General features: G+C 41.4%; 1 protein-coding gene across 3 annotated transcripts; it reads left to right on the forward strand.

Moving 5' to 3' along the window:
• Positions 1-498: 498 nt before the first annotated feature.
• Positions 499-17,789, forward strand: znf710b (zinc finger protein 710b). 3 transcript variants are annotated; one of them, XM_087793461.1, is made up of 6 exons: positions 9,450-9,521; positions 12,206-13,540; positions 13,625-13,804; positions 14,698-14,889; positions 14,951-15,122; positions 16,287-17,789. In XM_087793461.1, the coding sequence occupies exons 1-6, from the start codon at positions 9,477-9,479 to the stop codon at positions 16,466-16,468; spliced, it is 2,106 nt and encodes a 701-aa protein (XP_087649587.1). In that variant the 5' UTR covers positions 9,450-9,476; the 3' UTR covers positions 16,469-17,789. The 3 variants fall into 3 exon arrangements, with proteins under 3 accessions (XP_087649588.1, XP_087649587.1, XP_087649586.1); XM_087793462.1 differs by lacking the exon at positions 9,450-9,521 and adding an exon at positions 499-645 and having other exon boundaries at positions 12,206-13,804; XM_087793460.1 differs by having other exon boundaries at positions 12,206-13,804.
• Positions 17,790-17,973: the final 184 nt, after the last annotated feature.

The following is a 17,973-nucleotide window of genomic DNA, read 5'->3' on the forward strand; positions in this document are numbered from 1 at the left end:
TTTCGTTATTTTCTATTATTATTTTATGTTGTATTCTTTTATATTTCGCAAAAAATAAAAGTATTCATATTGCAAATTCGTATTTAAACTTTTTATTAAAAAATGAATAAGCATATAAATAAATATTTAGGTCAATATTTACAACGCCATGTGTTTATAAACGTCATCCTATGATGAACGTGGCTCTTCTTCTTCGATTCTGTCTGAAAATGTAAAAAACATTTCCACCTAGTGGGTGCTTAGAGAATAGCATCCCCATAATAATAACGTATGTATACATTTTTTTCTATCTATTATATAGAAATTGGTCAATTGTTATATTAAATTACAAAGACGCAATTATTTATAACACTATTAGACACTTTTGAACGACTGAAATAATTGATTTTTAATGTTTTCAAAAACGGAGGGGTTTAGCTGAGATGTCGGTCCCACGGGGTAAATAAATCGAGCGCATCTCACAACCATCCCTGCGAGCGAAAAAACCAAGGATTCGAGGAGGAGCTCGCTCGTTTATTCATTCACGTCAGCCCGCTTCCGCCCCGTCCCTCCTTCCTGCTCCACACGACAGGACCCTCCGGTGACGGTTCCCACGTCCACAGACCCCGCGATCACGTCGCCACCATAAACCCGTTCTGGAACCAGGTGAGTCGCGTCTCTTTCCGAACCCCTCGTCGCCCGGCGAGGGTTCCTTCCCTCCCGCCCTCCTTCCTTCCCCTCGCGGATGTCGACTCGTCCGAACCCCCGGCGAGGACGAACTTGTTCCAGGTCCTGCCCGGACCAGACTCTCGTCCTCGGCCGCGGATAAAACCCGGTGTTAGGAGAGAAATAACATGTCGTTGTTGGTTTGACTTCCTCGTTCCTCCTGCCATTAACAGATGGCGTCGAGTGGGGGGGCGAGGGGTTGATGGTGGGGGGGTGAGGGGCTCCATCAGAAGGCCCTTCACGAGCTCAGACTCCATGATCCTCCAGAGCTGGGTCTGGAACTAAAGTTCTGCTCGAGGATTCCTTACTGTCCCCCACAGACGTGTTGAAGGTTGAGGGGGTCGAGGACTTGGTCCAGTCCTCGACCCCCTCAACCTTCCTCCTGCTGCACCGTCAGTCAGACCCTGGACCCCCCAGACCTGGACCCGGACTATGATTGATTCTTCAATTAGAGACAAAAGAGTCGCTTTTATCGAGTTAAAACAAACAAAAAAACAACTATAAAAACAGGTGATATTTCTAATTTAGTCGTTTATTTTAACCTCCATCCCATGACTGTAGCTAGCATCACTGTTGACACGCTAAGCTAGCAAGAATGCTAGTAAATAAAATGCTAGTTTCCCGCTAAAAAAACAACCTTAATTATGTTTCTTTTACCAGGAAATGGTATTTGAATTGTGTGCTTGCTCGAGAGCTCGGCTCCTGCAAGGGTTTGAGCGATTGGTTTTAACTTAAAGAAACAGTTGCTTTGTAATAGAACGTGTTGTGGTGTCATTATTACTTTATTATTTAAGAAAAAAAACAAGGTCATGAGTTTAATTTTGGGACTAAAAACAGACAATAACAATAAAACGTGTCTGTAGTTCTTGTTTTTAGGAGCTTGTTTAATGTACCAAACACAAAATAAACTGATAATAATAATCACATACTTGCGTACTTAAACGAGAGTCTCAATTCTTAGTATGTGAAATGTAGTGCTCCATACACACTAAATTGTCACTAAAACGCCCACAAAACTGAGTATGGATCGATGGACTCTTTCTACACTTAACGGCTCCATCTTAGTGACGTTGACGTTGTAAATGGAAGTTACGTCATGTTTGTCATATATATATATATATATATATATATATATATATATTTATACATATACTTACAGGTGTATTTTCAGCAGCAGTAGGATAATGACACATCTTCGGCGCTGATACCGGCGTAAATATCTCGCCAATATTTCTCATATTTCTTGAAACCAAACGTGCTGCCAGCAGGTGGCGATAGTGTTCCTACAGCGGGTTGAAATCATACTTAAATAGTAGTAGAAGAAGAAGCTGTCGCGTCATTTCCTGTTAGTGTGTAGCAGCAGAGTTTGATTTGAGAAATACTATCAGGAGAATTAGTTACTAGTTAGTATGTACACTAAACTGATGCATACTAACCAGTGCACTAAGAGAAGTATGTGATTTTAGACACGGCACTTGATTTCCTAGCATTAGCTATTGTGATGTAACTACAGTCTTCTTTAAAAAATACCCCCAACCCCCCTAAATTTTGAGTGTTTCTCTACGAGAATAAAGGAATAAAATCCTTTAAGTTGTGTTGGAACTTGCACGCTTGAGAGCTTGGCTCCTGCGAGGGTTTTGAGTGATGTCACTCAAAGAAACGGTTGCTTTGTAAAAGCCAGAACTCACTGTGGTCACATGATTTCTTTGATATGTAAGAAAAAATAGAACATGGTAGTTAATTTATGACTTAAAATTTTGTTCGAAACAAGTATTTTCTCGAGTAAGAATTCTATGTTGGACTAAAACAAGTGATATTCACAATATCAATAAAATAACTTGTCCCCGGACTCGTCTGATTTAAGGAACAACTCTTTATTTTCTCAAATCCTTCTTCTCTGATGTCGGACATTTCTGTCGTCGTCTTTTTCTTCAAATCTTCCCCGAGAGACTCGTCCTCTGCTGCGTCCGACCGTCGACGCTGGCGTCCGTCTGCAGACGAGCGTCTCCGACGGATGAAAGCGTTCGGATCGATAATGTGTTGTTATTACGCCTCCATCTGTATTCAAGCCGTACGTCCTTGATCGCCCGCCATCAGAGACCAGAGGATCAGGACGTATTGATCATGTGACGACGGATAAGAGATGTTCCTGATGAGAGAGATGTGTGATGATGATGATGAAGACGATGATGATGATGATGATGGTGGTGTCAGCACTTTGTGCTGCAGGCGCGGTGAACAAAAACAAGGGGGCGCTGATGTTTCTGGAAGATGCTGAATGTGTTGACGGGTCACAAACCATACAGTCAGAAATTCTGTTGTTTGAAGTGTAGTTAGATGGCAGTTGGGAGGAGGCCCCGGGACAGACCCGGGAGAGCGAAATAATGTCTCTCAATAACTCCGTTTTTTAATTATAGGAAGAAAGTGAAAGTGAACGTTTGTTTGTCGACCTTTGACTTCAATATTTAATTCATTAATTTACAACTTTATTGACACCATTGACTCACAGAAGTGTGTGTGAAGGTCCAACTGAAATGAACCAATAGGCCGCTGTCTTTGTCGTAAGCTCCGCCCCATTGAGTCTGAACAGGAAAAAAACGATTTCATTGGCTCAGCAAGCAGTCAATCAAAACACCTGATTCATCAAATATTAAGAGTGTGTATTGGCAAGAAACTGACATACGATACAGGGGCAAGAATATTTTGTCGATGTAGTAACAAGGATATATGTGTAGTATTGTCGAGTACTTGACTCTGGTGTTGTGATAGTGTAGTAACAAGTATATATGTGTAGTATTGTCGAGTACTTGACTCTGGTGTTGCAGAATTTACAGACCACATGACTCTTGACGAAGTCGTAACTGCTTTCATTTGTTTTCAAACCTAAATATGTCCAAACATCAGCCTTAAAAGCTGCTGGAGACACTGTATCCTCTCGTCCTCAGTCATCACCTGGACCTAGCTGGATTTCATTGTTCATTTAGCTGCCATCTTGCAGCTGGAAGTGTAATTGCAACACAAAAACAATTTTAATATTAGCATGTTAATAAAAAAAAAGAAGCTATAAAGTGCTTTTGGACACGTTTTACTTTTATCACTCATTTCCTGCGACTAAGAAATGAATCAATCCTACTGTGCTTTAGTCGCAGGGATCTTCGCATTAGTTCTATTTGATCGTCTTCTTCTCTAGAACATGGTAAAGAAAATACATGTTCATCTAGTTCAAGGATCTTATGGAGGGTTAAGTCATAGTTTCAAACTTTGGCTGATCTTCATCGCACAACATGAACGAATATGGAAGGACGGAATATAAAAAAAGTTTAAATGCCCAGAACAAATATGATGAAATATATGTTTAAAAATGATTTTAAACTTCAGAATTAAAAAAATACATATTTTTTTAATAAAAAAAATAAACTGTGATTTATGGAACATTATTAAATGTAATATTCATGTCATTTAAAAACAAATCATAAAGGAACCGTAGACAAAACAAGTATGTATTTAGTATTTTATTTGAAAGAAAAATTTAAGTTAAATTAATTTGGAAGGAAAAACACAAGAAATTGTGATTTTAAGAAATATCTTGAATATATTTTGGTCAAAGTTGTTTGTAACAAGAACATCTTTGAGGATGTGTTTATTTAAGATGAAGCGTCATGTGTCTGAATGATTGGCAGGTGGTCACGTCACATGACTTGTGAGCTCGTTGAGTTCGACCAGGATTGAATAGATTTTGTCGTGTCAGTTGTGTGTCGACGTGTGTCGACGTGTGTCGACGTGTGTTCTTTTGTTTCTTCTTCCTCGTCTGTTGAACGTGTTTTTACTTCCATGTGAAGTTAATTTTCAGTTTTTCTCTCTGTACTGAGTCGATACTTAGAGCTGAGCCAGAAGACACGGCTCTCTTTGAAATATTGTTTCTAGTCTCGCATTGAAATAAACTTTGTTTTTAAGTTGATAAATGAAAGTTATTACTGGTTAATTTTTAACTCAGTGAAGAAACATAAAATAAGTTAAACGGAAGATTTTTCAACTTTGACATTTAAAGTAATAAAAACAAAAATGAGCAAACTTGGGACGAAAAAATAAAATTAATACATTTTTTACTGTTACACAACACATTAATTTGTTGTGTTGACATTTCAGAACTTAAAATAAAATGATACGAAAGCAATAAAAACAAAATGCAGCAGAAAATAAAAAGTATTCGAAAAATATCAAGTGTTTCTGTGAGTAAAGATTTGTTAATATTCATTCAGAAAATAGATTCTTTATTTAAACTGTCCTTCAAAAATATGTTCTTCCTTCACTGTGTGAAGTCATTGAACAGTTTCTTCTGTCAGTTGAACAATGAGGTTTACGTTATAATATTCTGTTGTTTGGACATTGTGTCGTTCTTCTCTACTGTGCTGTGTTGTGTTGCGTGTTCTGCAGTGTGTTGTGCTGCATTGTGTTGCGTGTTGTGCTGAGTGTTGTGCTTTGTTTTGTTGTGCTGCTTATTCTGCTGTGTTGTGTGTTGTTTTGCATGTTCTGCTGTTTGTTGTGCTGCATGTTTTGATGTGTGTTGTGCTGCATGTTCTGCTGTGTGTTGTGCTGCATGTTCTGCTGTGTGTTGTGCTGCATGTTTTGATGTGTGTTGTGCTGCATGTTCTGCTGTGTGTTGTGCTGCATGTTTTGATGTGTGTTGTGCTGCGTGTTGTGCTGCATGTTCTGCTGTGTGTTGTGTGTTCTGCTGAGTGTTATTGTGTGTTGTCCTGCGTGTTGTGTGTTCTGCTGTGTGTTGTGTTGAGTTTTGTTGTGTGTGTTGTGCTGCATGTTCTGCTGTGTGTTGTGTTGTGCTGTGTGTTGTGCTGCATGTTCTGCTGTGTGTTGTGTTGTGCAGTGTGTTGTGCTGCATGTTCTGCTGTGTGTTGTGTTGTGCTGTGTGTTGTGCAGTGCGTTGTGCTGCATGTTCTGCTGTGTGTTGTGTTGTGCTGCATGTTCTGCTGTGTGTTGTGCAGTGTGTTGTGCTGCATGATCTGCTGTGTGTTGTGTTGTGCTGCATGTTCTGCTGTGTGTTGTGTTGTGCAGTGTGTTGTGCTGCATGATCTGCTGTGTGTTGTGTTGTGCAGTGTGTTGTGCTGCATGATCTGCTGTGTGTTGTGTTGTGCAGTGTGTTGTTCTGCATGTTCTGCTGTGTGTTGTGCTTCGTTGTGTGTTGTGCTGTTGTTGTGTTGTGCTGCATGTTCTGCTGTGTTGTGCTTCATTGTGTGTTGTGCTGTGTGTTGTGTTGGATGCTTGTGTTCCCCGGAGAGTCGCCTCCTCCTCTGGTTCCCTGAAGTACTCGCCTGTGACAGCGCGTGTTGTTCCTCCGATGCTGATGCAGGTGGTTTTGAGTCGAGCTAATGGCCACGTTTGAAAAAAAAAAACATTGGCTAGTCTTCAGGCGTACTGGCTTCAAATACTGTTTGTGATTTAGATTTACTCAAGAACTCTCGTGGAAAGTCCTGAACTTTTGGCGTCTGGTCGCTGTGTATCGACCAATCGGAGAACAGATTCATCACATGATGAACCCAACGGTACCACAAATTCTGGCCGCCATTTTGACATTCCTCTAACTTTAGACCCTTCAGTGGATTTGACCTACTTGTTATCTGCGACTTGAGAGACGACAAAAAAGTTGTTTTCCTGCTGGAAAAACGACAGTAAAAAGCTCCAGATGTGTCAGTAAAATACACATTTTTAGACACTTTTGTGTTTGTGAAACGATCTTTCTGTCGACAAAACCTTGAGACAGTTTAGGTTTTATCTGATACTGTTGACGAGTACTTTTGTAACATGATATATCTATATTTGTCCTGTAGTGTTCCCAAATTCCTGTTGGTTCTTGAAAAATATCAAAGGCTTTTTCCCCAAAAATGTTAAGCTTTAAAAACAAAAATAAAAGCAATTTCTCCTATAAGGTGTTCGATGAGAACCATGGTCTGGGACTTCTAGACGTCAGTGACTTGTCGTTGTGTCGTCACTGTGACTTGTGTGTTGATGTTTTTCTCAACAGTTTCCAGACGATGATGTCGTCTTTATTTAAAACTCCATCAAATTGTCTTCTTGATCCAGAGTCTCCGGAGCTTTGATTGACAGCTCAATCAGTCGGTTAATGAAGACGTGTTTAAAAATATTTGACACTGATGTACACAAGTGTGTGTTGTACTTTGTCAAAAATGTAAGTTTTGTTTATTGAATAATTGAATGAAATATATATATTATATCTATATTGAAGGTTACACTATTTTTTAAAGGATAAAATGAAAAATATCTCTTATTTTACAATGAATAGTATATTATTTACACATAGAAGTTGCTTTTCTAATTCAAATATTGCAAAATAAACATTCCTAATTCAATGTATATCATTTTGATGCAAAATTATTTGCACTATTACACTAACTTTTTTATTATAAATATAAAAAATAAAATGACATTTTCAAAATGTAATCAGTTTTTAATTTGTTGCCTTTTTAAAATGTTTGTTAAATATCGTTAACATTTTGACATTGAATTTAAAATGTTTACACTTTAAATAATACATTTTCTAAACTATATTAAAAAAAATAATACATTTAGAAAATATTCAAATAATTCAAAATTAAGTATTAAAAAACAACAATATAGAAACAATTAAATTTAATAGCTGAAAACGCAACAACAAAGTTGAAACAAAAGAGTAGATGAGAAACAGGAAGTGGACGACCAGGTAGATGTTGATAACAAACAGGAAGTGATGTCGTGAACTGTCACCGGCTTCTGAAGTTGTATTCGTCGACACTGTTGTGCGTCTGTGTGCGGAATGTGTTGTCAAGGTGTGTGTTGAGCGACATCATGTGACTCGTGACCTTTCTTTGGTCCAACGCTGACCCCCTGAGTGACCTTGAGCAGTTTCTGTTCCAGCTCTTAGTTTGACACGAGCCGTCTTTGAACGCATCACGATGCACCTTGACTCGCATCGGTGTGAGTGTGTGTGAGAGTGTGTGAGTGTGTGTGTGAGAGAGAGAGTGTGTAGTTGTTCGTAACGCTACACTCGTCAGACTTGCTTTGTGCTTCTCTCTCTCCATTTTTTCTTCCTCTTTCTGTTCTCCTCCCCTCCCCCACTCTCTGTTGCTGTTCATTCTCTTTTTCCTCTCTTGCTCCGTTTCCTCCTCCTCTCTCTCTCTCTCTTTCTCCCCCATTCTCCCTCTTCTCTCACCCCCTGTCTCACGTTGCACACTGCCCCTCCCTCTCTTTCTTGCACTCACGTTGCTCTCTCTCTTTTCTATCCTTCTTTCTCCCCCTCCCCCCACTTCTCCCTTTCATTTTCTCTTCTTCCCTCCCTCTCTCTCTCTCCCCCTCCCATCCTCACTCTCCACATCTACTCCCTCCCTCCCTTTTTTTATCCCTCTTTCATTCCACGCAATCATCTGTTCTCTCTCTCCCTCTCTCTCTCTCTATTATGCCCCCATTTTGTCCTCTGCCATTTCACTCCCTCTCTCTCTTTCCTCCATGTTCTCTCCATCCTGTTGTCCAGTTCGCTCCACGTGACACATTAACGATACAAACTTTATATAGAAAATAAATCTCTATGATCGATTTGTTTAAATATTTCTGTGAATCAGAAACAATTTAATTCTATTTCACTTAAACCTGAATTTTAACTTCCGTTCAACAAGTGTTTGTGCGACTCGTTTGAAAACCTGCTCAAATCTCTAGACGTATTTTTGTTCCCGATGTTTTTTTGTTGTATTTTTATCATATAAAAGTCAAACTTGGAGGCAGAAATCATGTTCAATCGACAAAAACATGTTGTTTTGTGTGTTTGAAAACTTCCATAGACGACTGCATCCTTGCACTAATGGCTACAGACCGAAAAAAAAAAAGACATGATTATAGTGAAGGTATTTAAGAACGTGCAATTTAACAAAACTTTAAAATGCACAATATCATTAGGTTTGTTAGAGAGTAGAACACATTGTCATAAATAGGGCAGTGGTCCAAGTGGTATCCTCTCATCCTCAGTCATCGCCTGGATTTTGTGGTCCCTTTAGCTGCGCAGGATGTTATGAGTGTTTAATGTTAACAGAAAACTGTTAATTCTAAATTAAAAAATATATATTTTACTTTACACACTTTGTTGAAATATAAACAATAAAATAATATAAAAAATTGACTTGAAAGCCTAAAAAAATAAAAATCATTTCAGTGCTGTTGAATATCAACAAAAAAACAGATTGCAAAACTTTGTCAACTCCTCATCTATAAGTGATTGTTGCATTACTGCCCCCTACAGGAGCGGAGTTTAGCGAAATGTATTAGAGGATGAGGGGGAGTCCAATCATTCATCTCTCTCCGTCATCCCTCCATCCATCTTCCATCTCTTTTACCGCATTCTGCTCTTCCCATCCCCCTCTGCCTCTCTTTCTCTCTCTCTCTCTCTCTCTCTCCCTCTCCCTCCCTCTCTCTCTCCCCTCCCATCTCTTCCTTCCATCCTTCCTCCTCCTCCTCTCTCCATTCTCTTCCTCCTCCTCCATTCGCCAGGACTCGTGTCACTCACTTTTCTCCTCTCCTCCTCGCTCGGAAGAAAGATGGAAGGATAGAGCACGAGACGACGAGCTTTTGTTCTCCGGCTCAACTTTGAGGTTGAAGAATCACTTTATTGGCAAGTTTTGTTTTTATTTGTGGCGGAAGGGGGAGGGGCCACACTAGCCCCGCCCCTCCGTGTACGAGAAGCAGCCGAGCGTAGCCGTCAGTCACGGTGAAGGATGAGATCTTTGAAGCACCTGAAGCCTCACACCAGGAGGAGTGTGGTGAGTCGCTCGGCCATTATCGCTCCTGGTTACCCAGCATGCTTTGTGTTCCCGCGTCTCATCACGCTCTCAAAGTTGCCATCATCAGTTGATCATCCCTTCTTTCATTCTGTCATTTTCCTCCCATCGTCTTCTCTCCATCGCCTGTGGCTCCAACTCACCCTTTCACTCCGCCTCCCTCCCTCCTCTCACGTCGCCCTTCCTCCCTCTTCCTCCCTCTTCCTCCCTCTTCCTCCTCACCCTCTCGCTCCCTTCCTTTCTCTCCCCTCTTCCTCCGTTCCGTCTCCCAGTGTAGATCAGTGGGTCATCTAATCCTGGATTATCGTCCATGATTTTCACGTTGATAATCTTGTGAATGCAGCAAGACTTTCAAAGAGATGTTACTGAGGAGCCTGCAGGTGTCGGCGTGAATCTCAAAACATCTTGTTTTTAAAGTATCATCTGAACTGCTCAAAAGTGGGGAAACTCCCAATTATTCAAAATTCCTGTTACGATTAGAAGTTCTCAAAGGCTCTCAGGGGGAAAACAAAGATGTTCCTGTTTTTTGTCGCCGGTTAAATTCAATCTGGATTTAGTGAAGTCCTCAAGAGGTCTTGACTTTCGTCTACGGCCATGTTGATTCAGAACTCTGCAGCCAGAATTCTGACCTGCTCTAGTAGAAGAACTCACATTTCTCCGATCCTTAAAACTCTTCACTGGCTGCCAGTTTCTTTCAGGATCAACTTTACAATTCTGGTTCTTACTTTCAGATCTATTCATGGTCAGACCTTCCATCAGTGATCTGATCCAGACTTAAACTACAGCTCGGGCTCTGAGGATCAGAATCTACTGATGGTTCCTGAACACGGTTCAGGACCAGAGGAACAATCTTCCTTTCTCTCTGTGTTTGATGATCTACTGAATCATTCAAGAAACATCTTAAGACGTTTTTATTTGTTCAGGCTTTTCCTTGATTCTCTGAGACTCCTGTGTTGTTATCAGTTTTATCTTGACCTTTAAACTATATACTTTATTGAGAATTGTTTTGATTGTTTAAGCGCTTTGTGACTCTGGTCTGGAAAAGCATTCGATGAATAAAAATTACTTATGTTTCTTATCACGGGAGAACGGTGCCAGAATGTTAATTCTAAAACACAAGAAACATTCTGTTTATTAAAGTTTCTAGATTAATCCTCACGTATGACCAGGAAGGAGAAAGATCACGGTGTGTGTAGAACGACATCTTGAAAGCTTTTGAGCCACAACACTGACATGAGTTGAAAATATTTCAAGTTCTTTGGCTCCTGGACCTTGAAGTTTTTAAAGCAAGTATAATTTGACTGCTGTGAGTGATAGTGTTCTGAAGGAAGATGGTGGTTGAAATGATTGAAATTATATAAAGATCTATTAAAGCAAGGAATAATTATTTTGAGTCACCAGAGTCTATATTAAGTGTGGAATAGAAACTCGCAGGAGGGAATATCAACAGAAGTTTGAAGGAAAACACGTGAAAAAGCTTCTAAACAATCTAATAAAATGAAATGTATAGTAGTGACTAATGAGAATAAACACCAGTCCTGCCATGAGTGTCAGGAAGAAAGGGGCTCATTTGGAAATGTTACTTAAATGATACTTAAACTCAAGAAAATATTAACCAAAATACAACGTGAATCCAATCAGGTATTTACTAGTGATGGGTTGGTGAGGCTTCATGTTGCTCCGTCACTAGTATCCAGACAGAACATCACAAATACAAGAACAAGTTTCACTTTAATAGTTTTCTTCAAGGACCAATGAATAGGAGTTAGGGGTGTAAGAAAATATGGATATAATGGTATATTGTGATGCTAACACTAAAATATTCACAGTGTTAAGTCATTTGTGTGCTTGTGAGCTTTTAAAGCTGATGTTTGGACTCATTTTGGCTTAAAAACAAAGTTAAAAAAAATGAAACACTGACAGATACTGTATATTACATGTTACTCCAGGTTGTTAATGTACTTCATTGTTAATAAGTTTACATTTGTTGTTAATAACATTTTCTCATTTGATTAGAGAGTTTTTGCTCATTTCTTTGTTGTACTAGCAGAAAAAGTGTTGTTCCTCTAAAAAAATATATTCTTCTTAGAGTATCACAATATATCGTATCGTGATACACATCGTATCAGCAGATTCTTGACAGTAAACAGCCCTACACACAGTATATGCTGGAGTCTGAAAAATGTGAAATAATATGGAGTCCATTCCTGAAATTTCTGTAGGAAAACGATCCGTCTAAAGGAAACCAATAGGGAGTAAATGGACGAATCCAAATAAAAATGTATGACGAGATCAGGTGAAATAATAAAAGGTTAGAGAGAGTCTAACATCATCAGTATTACACTTCAAGAAACATCTTAAGACGTTTTTATTTGTTCAGGCTTTTCCTTGATTTTCTGGAACTCCTGTTCTCAGTTTTATCTTGACCTTTAAAGTATATACTTTATTGAATATTGTTTTGATTGTTTAAGTGCTTTGTGACCCTGGTCTGGAAAAGCGCTATATAAATAAAAATCACTTATTTACACTGAACATGATTATTCTTATTTTATTTTCTATAGTCCTTATAAAGGGTGTGAACGTTGGATATAAATACAGTTATGCAAGAAAAAAAACACTCCTTTACGAGTCACACTCACCCTGGATTCTCTGCCCTTGTGTCCCAGGAGGAGGCGAGCCGGCGCCTGGGTAGATGTGAGCCCAAGGTGATGGCCCGGCTGGTGGACACAAGCACACAAACAGATCCAGTCGTGGTGCTGTCCTTGGCCCAGGCCGCCGTGCTAGGTCTCATCTCCCAGAATGAAGTTTTCGGAGCCACCATCGCACCCAACGGCTTCTACACCGGCGAACCCAAAGAGTCCCCCGCGCCCACAGTAGAGGGAGTCGACTACGAGTACGCGGACCAGCTCATCGGCGCCAACGGCGACTACCTCGGGGAGAACCTGGGCGAGGAAGGGCAGATGCAGCCCAGCTGCAGTCAGCGCCGGTGGCAGCAGGGGCCGCCGCAGCACCCGGACAGCAAGATGATCCTGCCGGAGCGCCACGGCCTTCCTGGCGGCGACCTGGCGTCTCAGATCAAAGGGGAGGCGGTGACCTCGGGGATCTCCTCGTGTGTCCACATGCTGAACAATATGGCCCCCAGAGGAGGCCTCGTGCAGGTCGACCCGGCGACCCTGAGAGGGCCCAACAAGAACTGTGCCGAGTGCGAGAGGGAGGTCACGACCCAGCAGCCCGGCGCACACGTGCACCCGACTCCCAACCAGGTACCTCACAGGGGGGTGGAACAACATAGATCGCTGCAAGGCCAGAGGCCGATGGGGGGTCCGGCTCGGGCGATACGAGAGGACGGGGAGGACGTGGAACACCAGGGGAACACTATGATGAAGACTCAGGACGAAGCCATCAGCAGTTACTTCCAGACCAGCGAGGTGGGTGGCTACGATTCCGGGGAGATGAGCATGAGTGGGGAGTACGAGGACAACAGTCAGAATATGATGTGGACAGAGGGGGGTGCGGGGGCGCAGCAGCAGCAACAACAACAGCAACAGCAGCAGCAGCAGCAGCAGCAGCAGCCCCCGAACCAGCAGCAACAGCCGCGCCGACACGGCGGCCGCAGAGTGGACCGGCTGGACATCAACATCCAGATCGACGAGTCCTACTGCGTGGACGTGGGCGACGGGCTGAAGCGCTGGAAGTGCCGCATGTGCGACAAGTCGTACACGTCCAAGTACAACCTGGTCACGCACATCCTGGGCCACAACGGCATCAAACCGCACGCGTGCCCCCACTGCGGGAAACTCTTCAAGCAGCCCAGTCACCTGCAGACCCACCTGCTGACCCACCAGGGCACGAGGCCGCACAAGTGCACCGTCTGCAAGAAGGGCTTCACTCAGACCAGCCACCTGAAGCGGCACATGCTCCAGCACACGGACGTCAAGCCCTACAGCTGCCGCTTCTGCCGGCGCGGCTTCGCCTACCCCAGCGAGCTGCGGGCGCACGAGGTAAAGCATGAGCGCGGACGCTGCCACGTTTGCTCGCAGTGCGGGATGGAGTTCCCCACTTACGCTCATTTGAAACGTCACCAGACGAGCCACCAGGGTCCGCACACTTTCCAGTGCACCGAGTGCAACAAGTCCTTCGCCTACCGGAGCCAGCTGCAGAACCACCTGCTGAAGCACCAGAGCCCCCGACCGTACACCTGCACCCAGTGCGGCCTGGAGTTCGTGCAGCTCCACCACCTGCGGCAACACTCGCTCACGCACAAGGTACCTTTTCCTGCTTCACCAGTAGCTGCTCATGTTAGCTCTTGATCACTAGACTTTTCTAAACCAATGACAAAGACTCCAGATGACATGAACCTACAGGACGTTATTCAGATGTTGTAGCCTTGTTAGCATCGTAGAGCAAATGGTATATTGGACTCTTAACAAGTTAGCTGCAATGCTACGTTGCCTATAAACGAGCTCTGAACCCTAAGCTATGAAAGTATATCAGTGGCATGAGAATATTGAATTTCGAAGGATAAAACTTTGATTTTTTTTCTAAAGCATTGAATTATTAATTGTTTTGGAATAATTTGATTCAAAAACTTCTATATTAAAAGGTTGATTTTTATAAAATATAATTTCTTAATTGGAATATTTTTCAAAATGAAGGATTTTTTTTTCTCCACAATGAGCTTCATATTCTCTGTTCAATTATTCAGATTTTTATTTTTTCTAAATTCAATATAAAAATGTTGTTAACGAGACATTACTAAAAGAGTACCGAGCAAGATTGGCCTTTCAGCCAATCAGGTGGCACTATGATGCCTACATTCTTATATTGAATTTAAAAAAACGCTACAAATTGAAAAATATACCATTTTGAAAAGGGAAAGATACAATTATTGGAATAAGAATATCAAACGATATGTTTAAAAAAAAAAGTAATTAATGTTGGCCAAAACTTTTGTATTGCATTTTAAAGGCTATGGATATTTTTTATTTATAGGAATTCAAATTTCAATCTATGTGTAAAAATGAAAAAATTAAAAGTTTCATCATTTTAAATGTTTGATCATTCAATTACTGTGTTTCAATCTCTTTGACTCTGTTAAGGTATCAGCTTTTGTGGTCAAGAGAACTTTGACTTAAAACTTTGTGTCAAACCCTTGCAGGGCATGAAGGGTCACAAGTGCGAGGTCTGTTCCCGAGAGTTCACCCTGTCGGCCAACCTGAAGCGACACATGCTGATCCACAACAGCGTCCGGCCGTTCCAGTGCCACGTCTGCTTCAAGAGCTTCATCCAGAAACAGACGCTGAAGACCCACATGATCGTCCACCTGCCCGTCAAACCCTTCAAGTGCAAAGTGAGTCAAAACTTCACGTCGCCGACGATCCCACGAGTCTCACCTCCCGTCGCTCCCCCAGGTGTGCGGCAAGTCCTTCAACAGAATGTACAACCTGCTGGGTCACATGCACCTCCACGCCGGCAGCAAACCCTTCAAGTGTCCTTACTGCACCAGTAAGTTCAACCTGAAGGGGAACCTCAGCCGCCACATGAAGGTCAAGCACGGGATGGACGTGTCGCCCGAGGGACAAGGTGCGTCTTTACTGCGTCTTTGCATCTTTACTGCAGTGTCGGAGTGTGTTAGTGAGGATCAGTTGATAGGTTTTAATAGATCATGATTATTTAATGTCTTTATGTTGAATGAAAGGTTGCTGTGATTTAACTTCAGAGGAAAGCCTCTTGCTAATAGACCATTAGCATCAGACTTTAACTATATAGAACAGGTTATTGTGTTAAGGAGTGTGTATTTGTAAGGATCTGTGCTATACCATATATTGTGATACTGTAGTAACAAGTATATATGTGTAGTATTGTCCAGTACTTGACTCTGGTGTTGTGATACTGTAGTAACAAGTATATAGGTGTAGTATTGTGGAGTACTTGACTCTGGTGTTGTGATACTGTAGTAACAAGTATATTTGTGTAGTATTGTCGAGTACTTGACTCTGGTGTTGTGATACTGTAGTAACAAGTATATATGTGTAGTATTGTCAAGTACTTGACTCTGGTGTTGTTATACAGTAGTAACAAGTATATATGTGTAGTATTGTCAAGTACTTGACTCTGGTGTTGTTATACAGTAGTAACAAGTATATATGTGTAGTATTGTCGAGGACTTGACTCTGGTGTTGTGATACTGTAGTAACAAGGATATATGTGTAGTATTGTCCAGTACTTGACTCTGGTGTTGTGATAGTTTAGTAACAAGTATACATGTGTAGTATTGTCCAGTACTTGACTCTGGTGTTGTAGTATTTACAGACCACATGATTCTTGACAAAGTCGTAACTGATTTCATTTGTTTTGAAAACCAAAATATGTCCAAACATCAGCTTTAAAAGCTGCTGGAATCAATGTATCCTCTCGTCCTCAGTCAATGCCCGGATCTTGCGGGATTGTATTTTTGTTTTTAGCTACTAAGAATGTATTTAATGCTGCCATCTAGAGGCCAGAATAAACACAAATATAAATCTTAATTGTAAAAAAAAAAATTAAAAAAACGAACTCTTATTCAGATGTCATAAAAAAAGAAACCATCAAATTATGTAGTAAATGTTAAATATCGATACAGTGATGTAAAAAAAATTTTTTTTTAAATGCATCTATAGTTTCTTACACCTGTAGTGTCTCGAGTCAAGGACTAATAAGCCAATAAATCCTCACCGTACATCATCGTCTCTGTACCGTCTTCCCCAGACGTCCTCCCAGAGATGGAGAACCCGGGCGAGTACGAAGGCCAGAACTTCAACTTCAGCTCACCGGACAACATGGACAACAACGGCTCCCAGAACCTCACCAAGCTGACCACGGCCAACATGGACGACATGGAGGAGTACTACAACTTCGGGAAAGACAGCAGCAGCTACAACACGACCTGAGCTGGAACCAATCTCTCCGACACAAAAACGTTTGGACGACTCCGGAGACGCCAGAGGGGGGCGAGGACTCGGCTCTGGGCCTTGGCTTCCGTCCAGCTGGACTGACTTGGGAGGCCCAGAAGGAGAAGGACTTCTGAAGCAGAAAAAAAAAAATGTCTGAAGCTCCAAATTTGGACGACTTTTTTCCCTCCGACCACTTTTTCTATGTCGTGTGTTCGTATCGACTCGAATAGATCATTATTCACATGGAGAACCTTTCGCTCATGGAGTCTCCACCGTATTTACTCTCTATATCCCGACCTCCATGCATAGTCTCACGCGTAGGTTGCTGGTTCAGAACCGGTGCAGAGAGTTGTAGCTTCTCGGCCTTTTTCCTGGTGGAACCAACGAACCGCATCTGTGCGTCTTTTTCAGTCGAGCGTACGAAACAAAGCACTTTTCTCTCGGAGACCACGACTAGCATTCGACCGCCAGAGTGCTTTTATTTTGAAACCGTGAGTCTGGAACGTTTTTTTGTTTTTGTTTGTTTAATGACAACAAGCTTGTCTCGTTTGGTTTCTAAAGATAACGATCCTTGAACGTTGTTGCTCAAGATTGTTATCGTTGTGTTGACAACGTATAGATTTGTTACTTCTTCATTCAAGAAGACGCTTCATGTTTTATCAAACAATTGTTTTATTTTGGAAGTGATGGAACCATTACAGGTTCAATCGTGTCTCGTTTCCTACAATCAGTAAATCCTAATGTTAGCTACTTATTTAAAAAAAGCCTTTTGATGTTTTATATTTTCTTTCATGCTTTAAAATCACAACTTTTTGTTTCTGAAGTTACAACTTTAAGACATGGGCTTCCGGTTTCAAAATAAAAGCCTCCTGGGACCAGAAGGCACGTCTACAGTTAAGAAGATAACGTGGGACCACACGTTAGATTTGTTCTTAGGTTTTTGTAACGCACTTTTTTTTTCAGTTCTAAAAACAAACGTGTTCCTTCTCTTCACAGCCTGTTCTTCACTTTCAATGGTCTAAGTTTTTTTCCTCCTCTGGAGGAACAAAAAAAACCCCAAGATGTGAAATCCGTTTTTGGGGTTCGGCTGCTGTGAAGGTAGTTTGTCTCAGATCGAAATGAAAAATGACGACGTGGCTGATGACGGTGATTCTGTTTTCGGGGTTGACGGTCGTCGCCCCCTGGCCTGCCATGCAGGTCAGTCTTGATATGCACACTAAACCGCAGGAATGGTCCAGTAGACTTTTTTTTTTTTCCAGATAAAAACTAAAAATGGAACTTTGAGAACTATTTAATAAAAGTTCGAGAGTTTAAAGTGTGAAGATTGTGTTTTGAAGCGAGTCGACGGATGCTGAGCTCAGATCTACGACAGTATGGAATTTGAACCTGTTGAAGAAGTTCTTCAGCAGGTTCTGGTGAATCTTCATCCAGGAAGAAGAATGTTCTTCTGAAGGTTCATTTAACTAAATAGTTATTGTAAGGACATCAATTTTCAAATTGAC

This window comes from Callionymus lyra, chromosome 6, assembly GCF_982586985.1.
Source record: "Callionymus lyra chromosome 6, fCalLyr1.hap1.1, whole genome shotgun sequence".
Taxonomy (NCBI): Eukaryota; Metazoa; Chordata; class Actinopteri; order Syngnathiformes; family Callionymidae; genus Callionymus; species Callionymus lyra.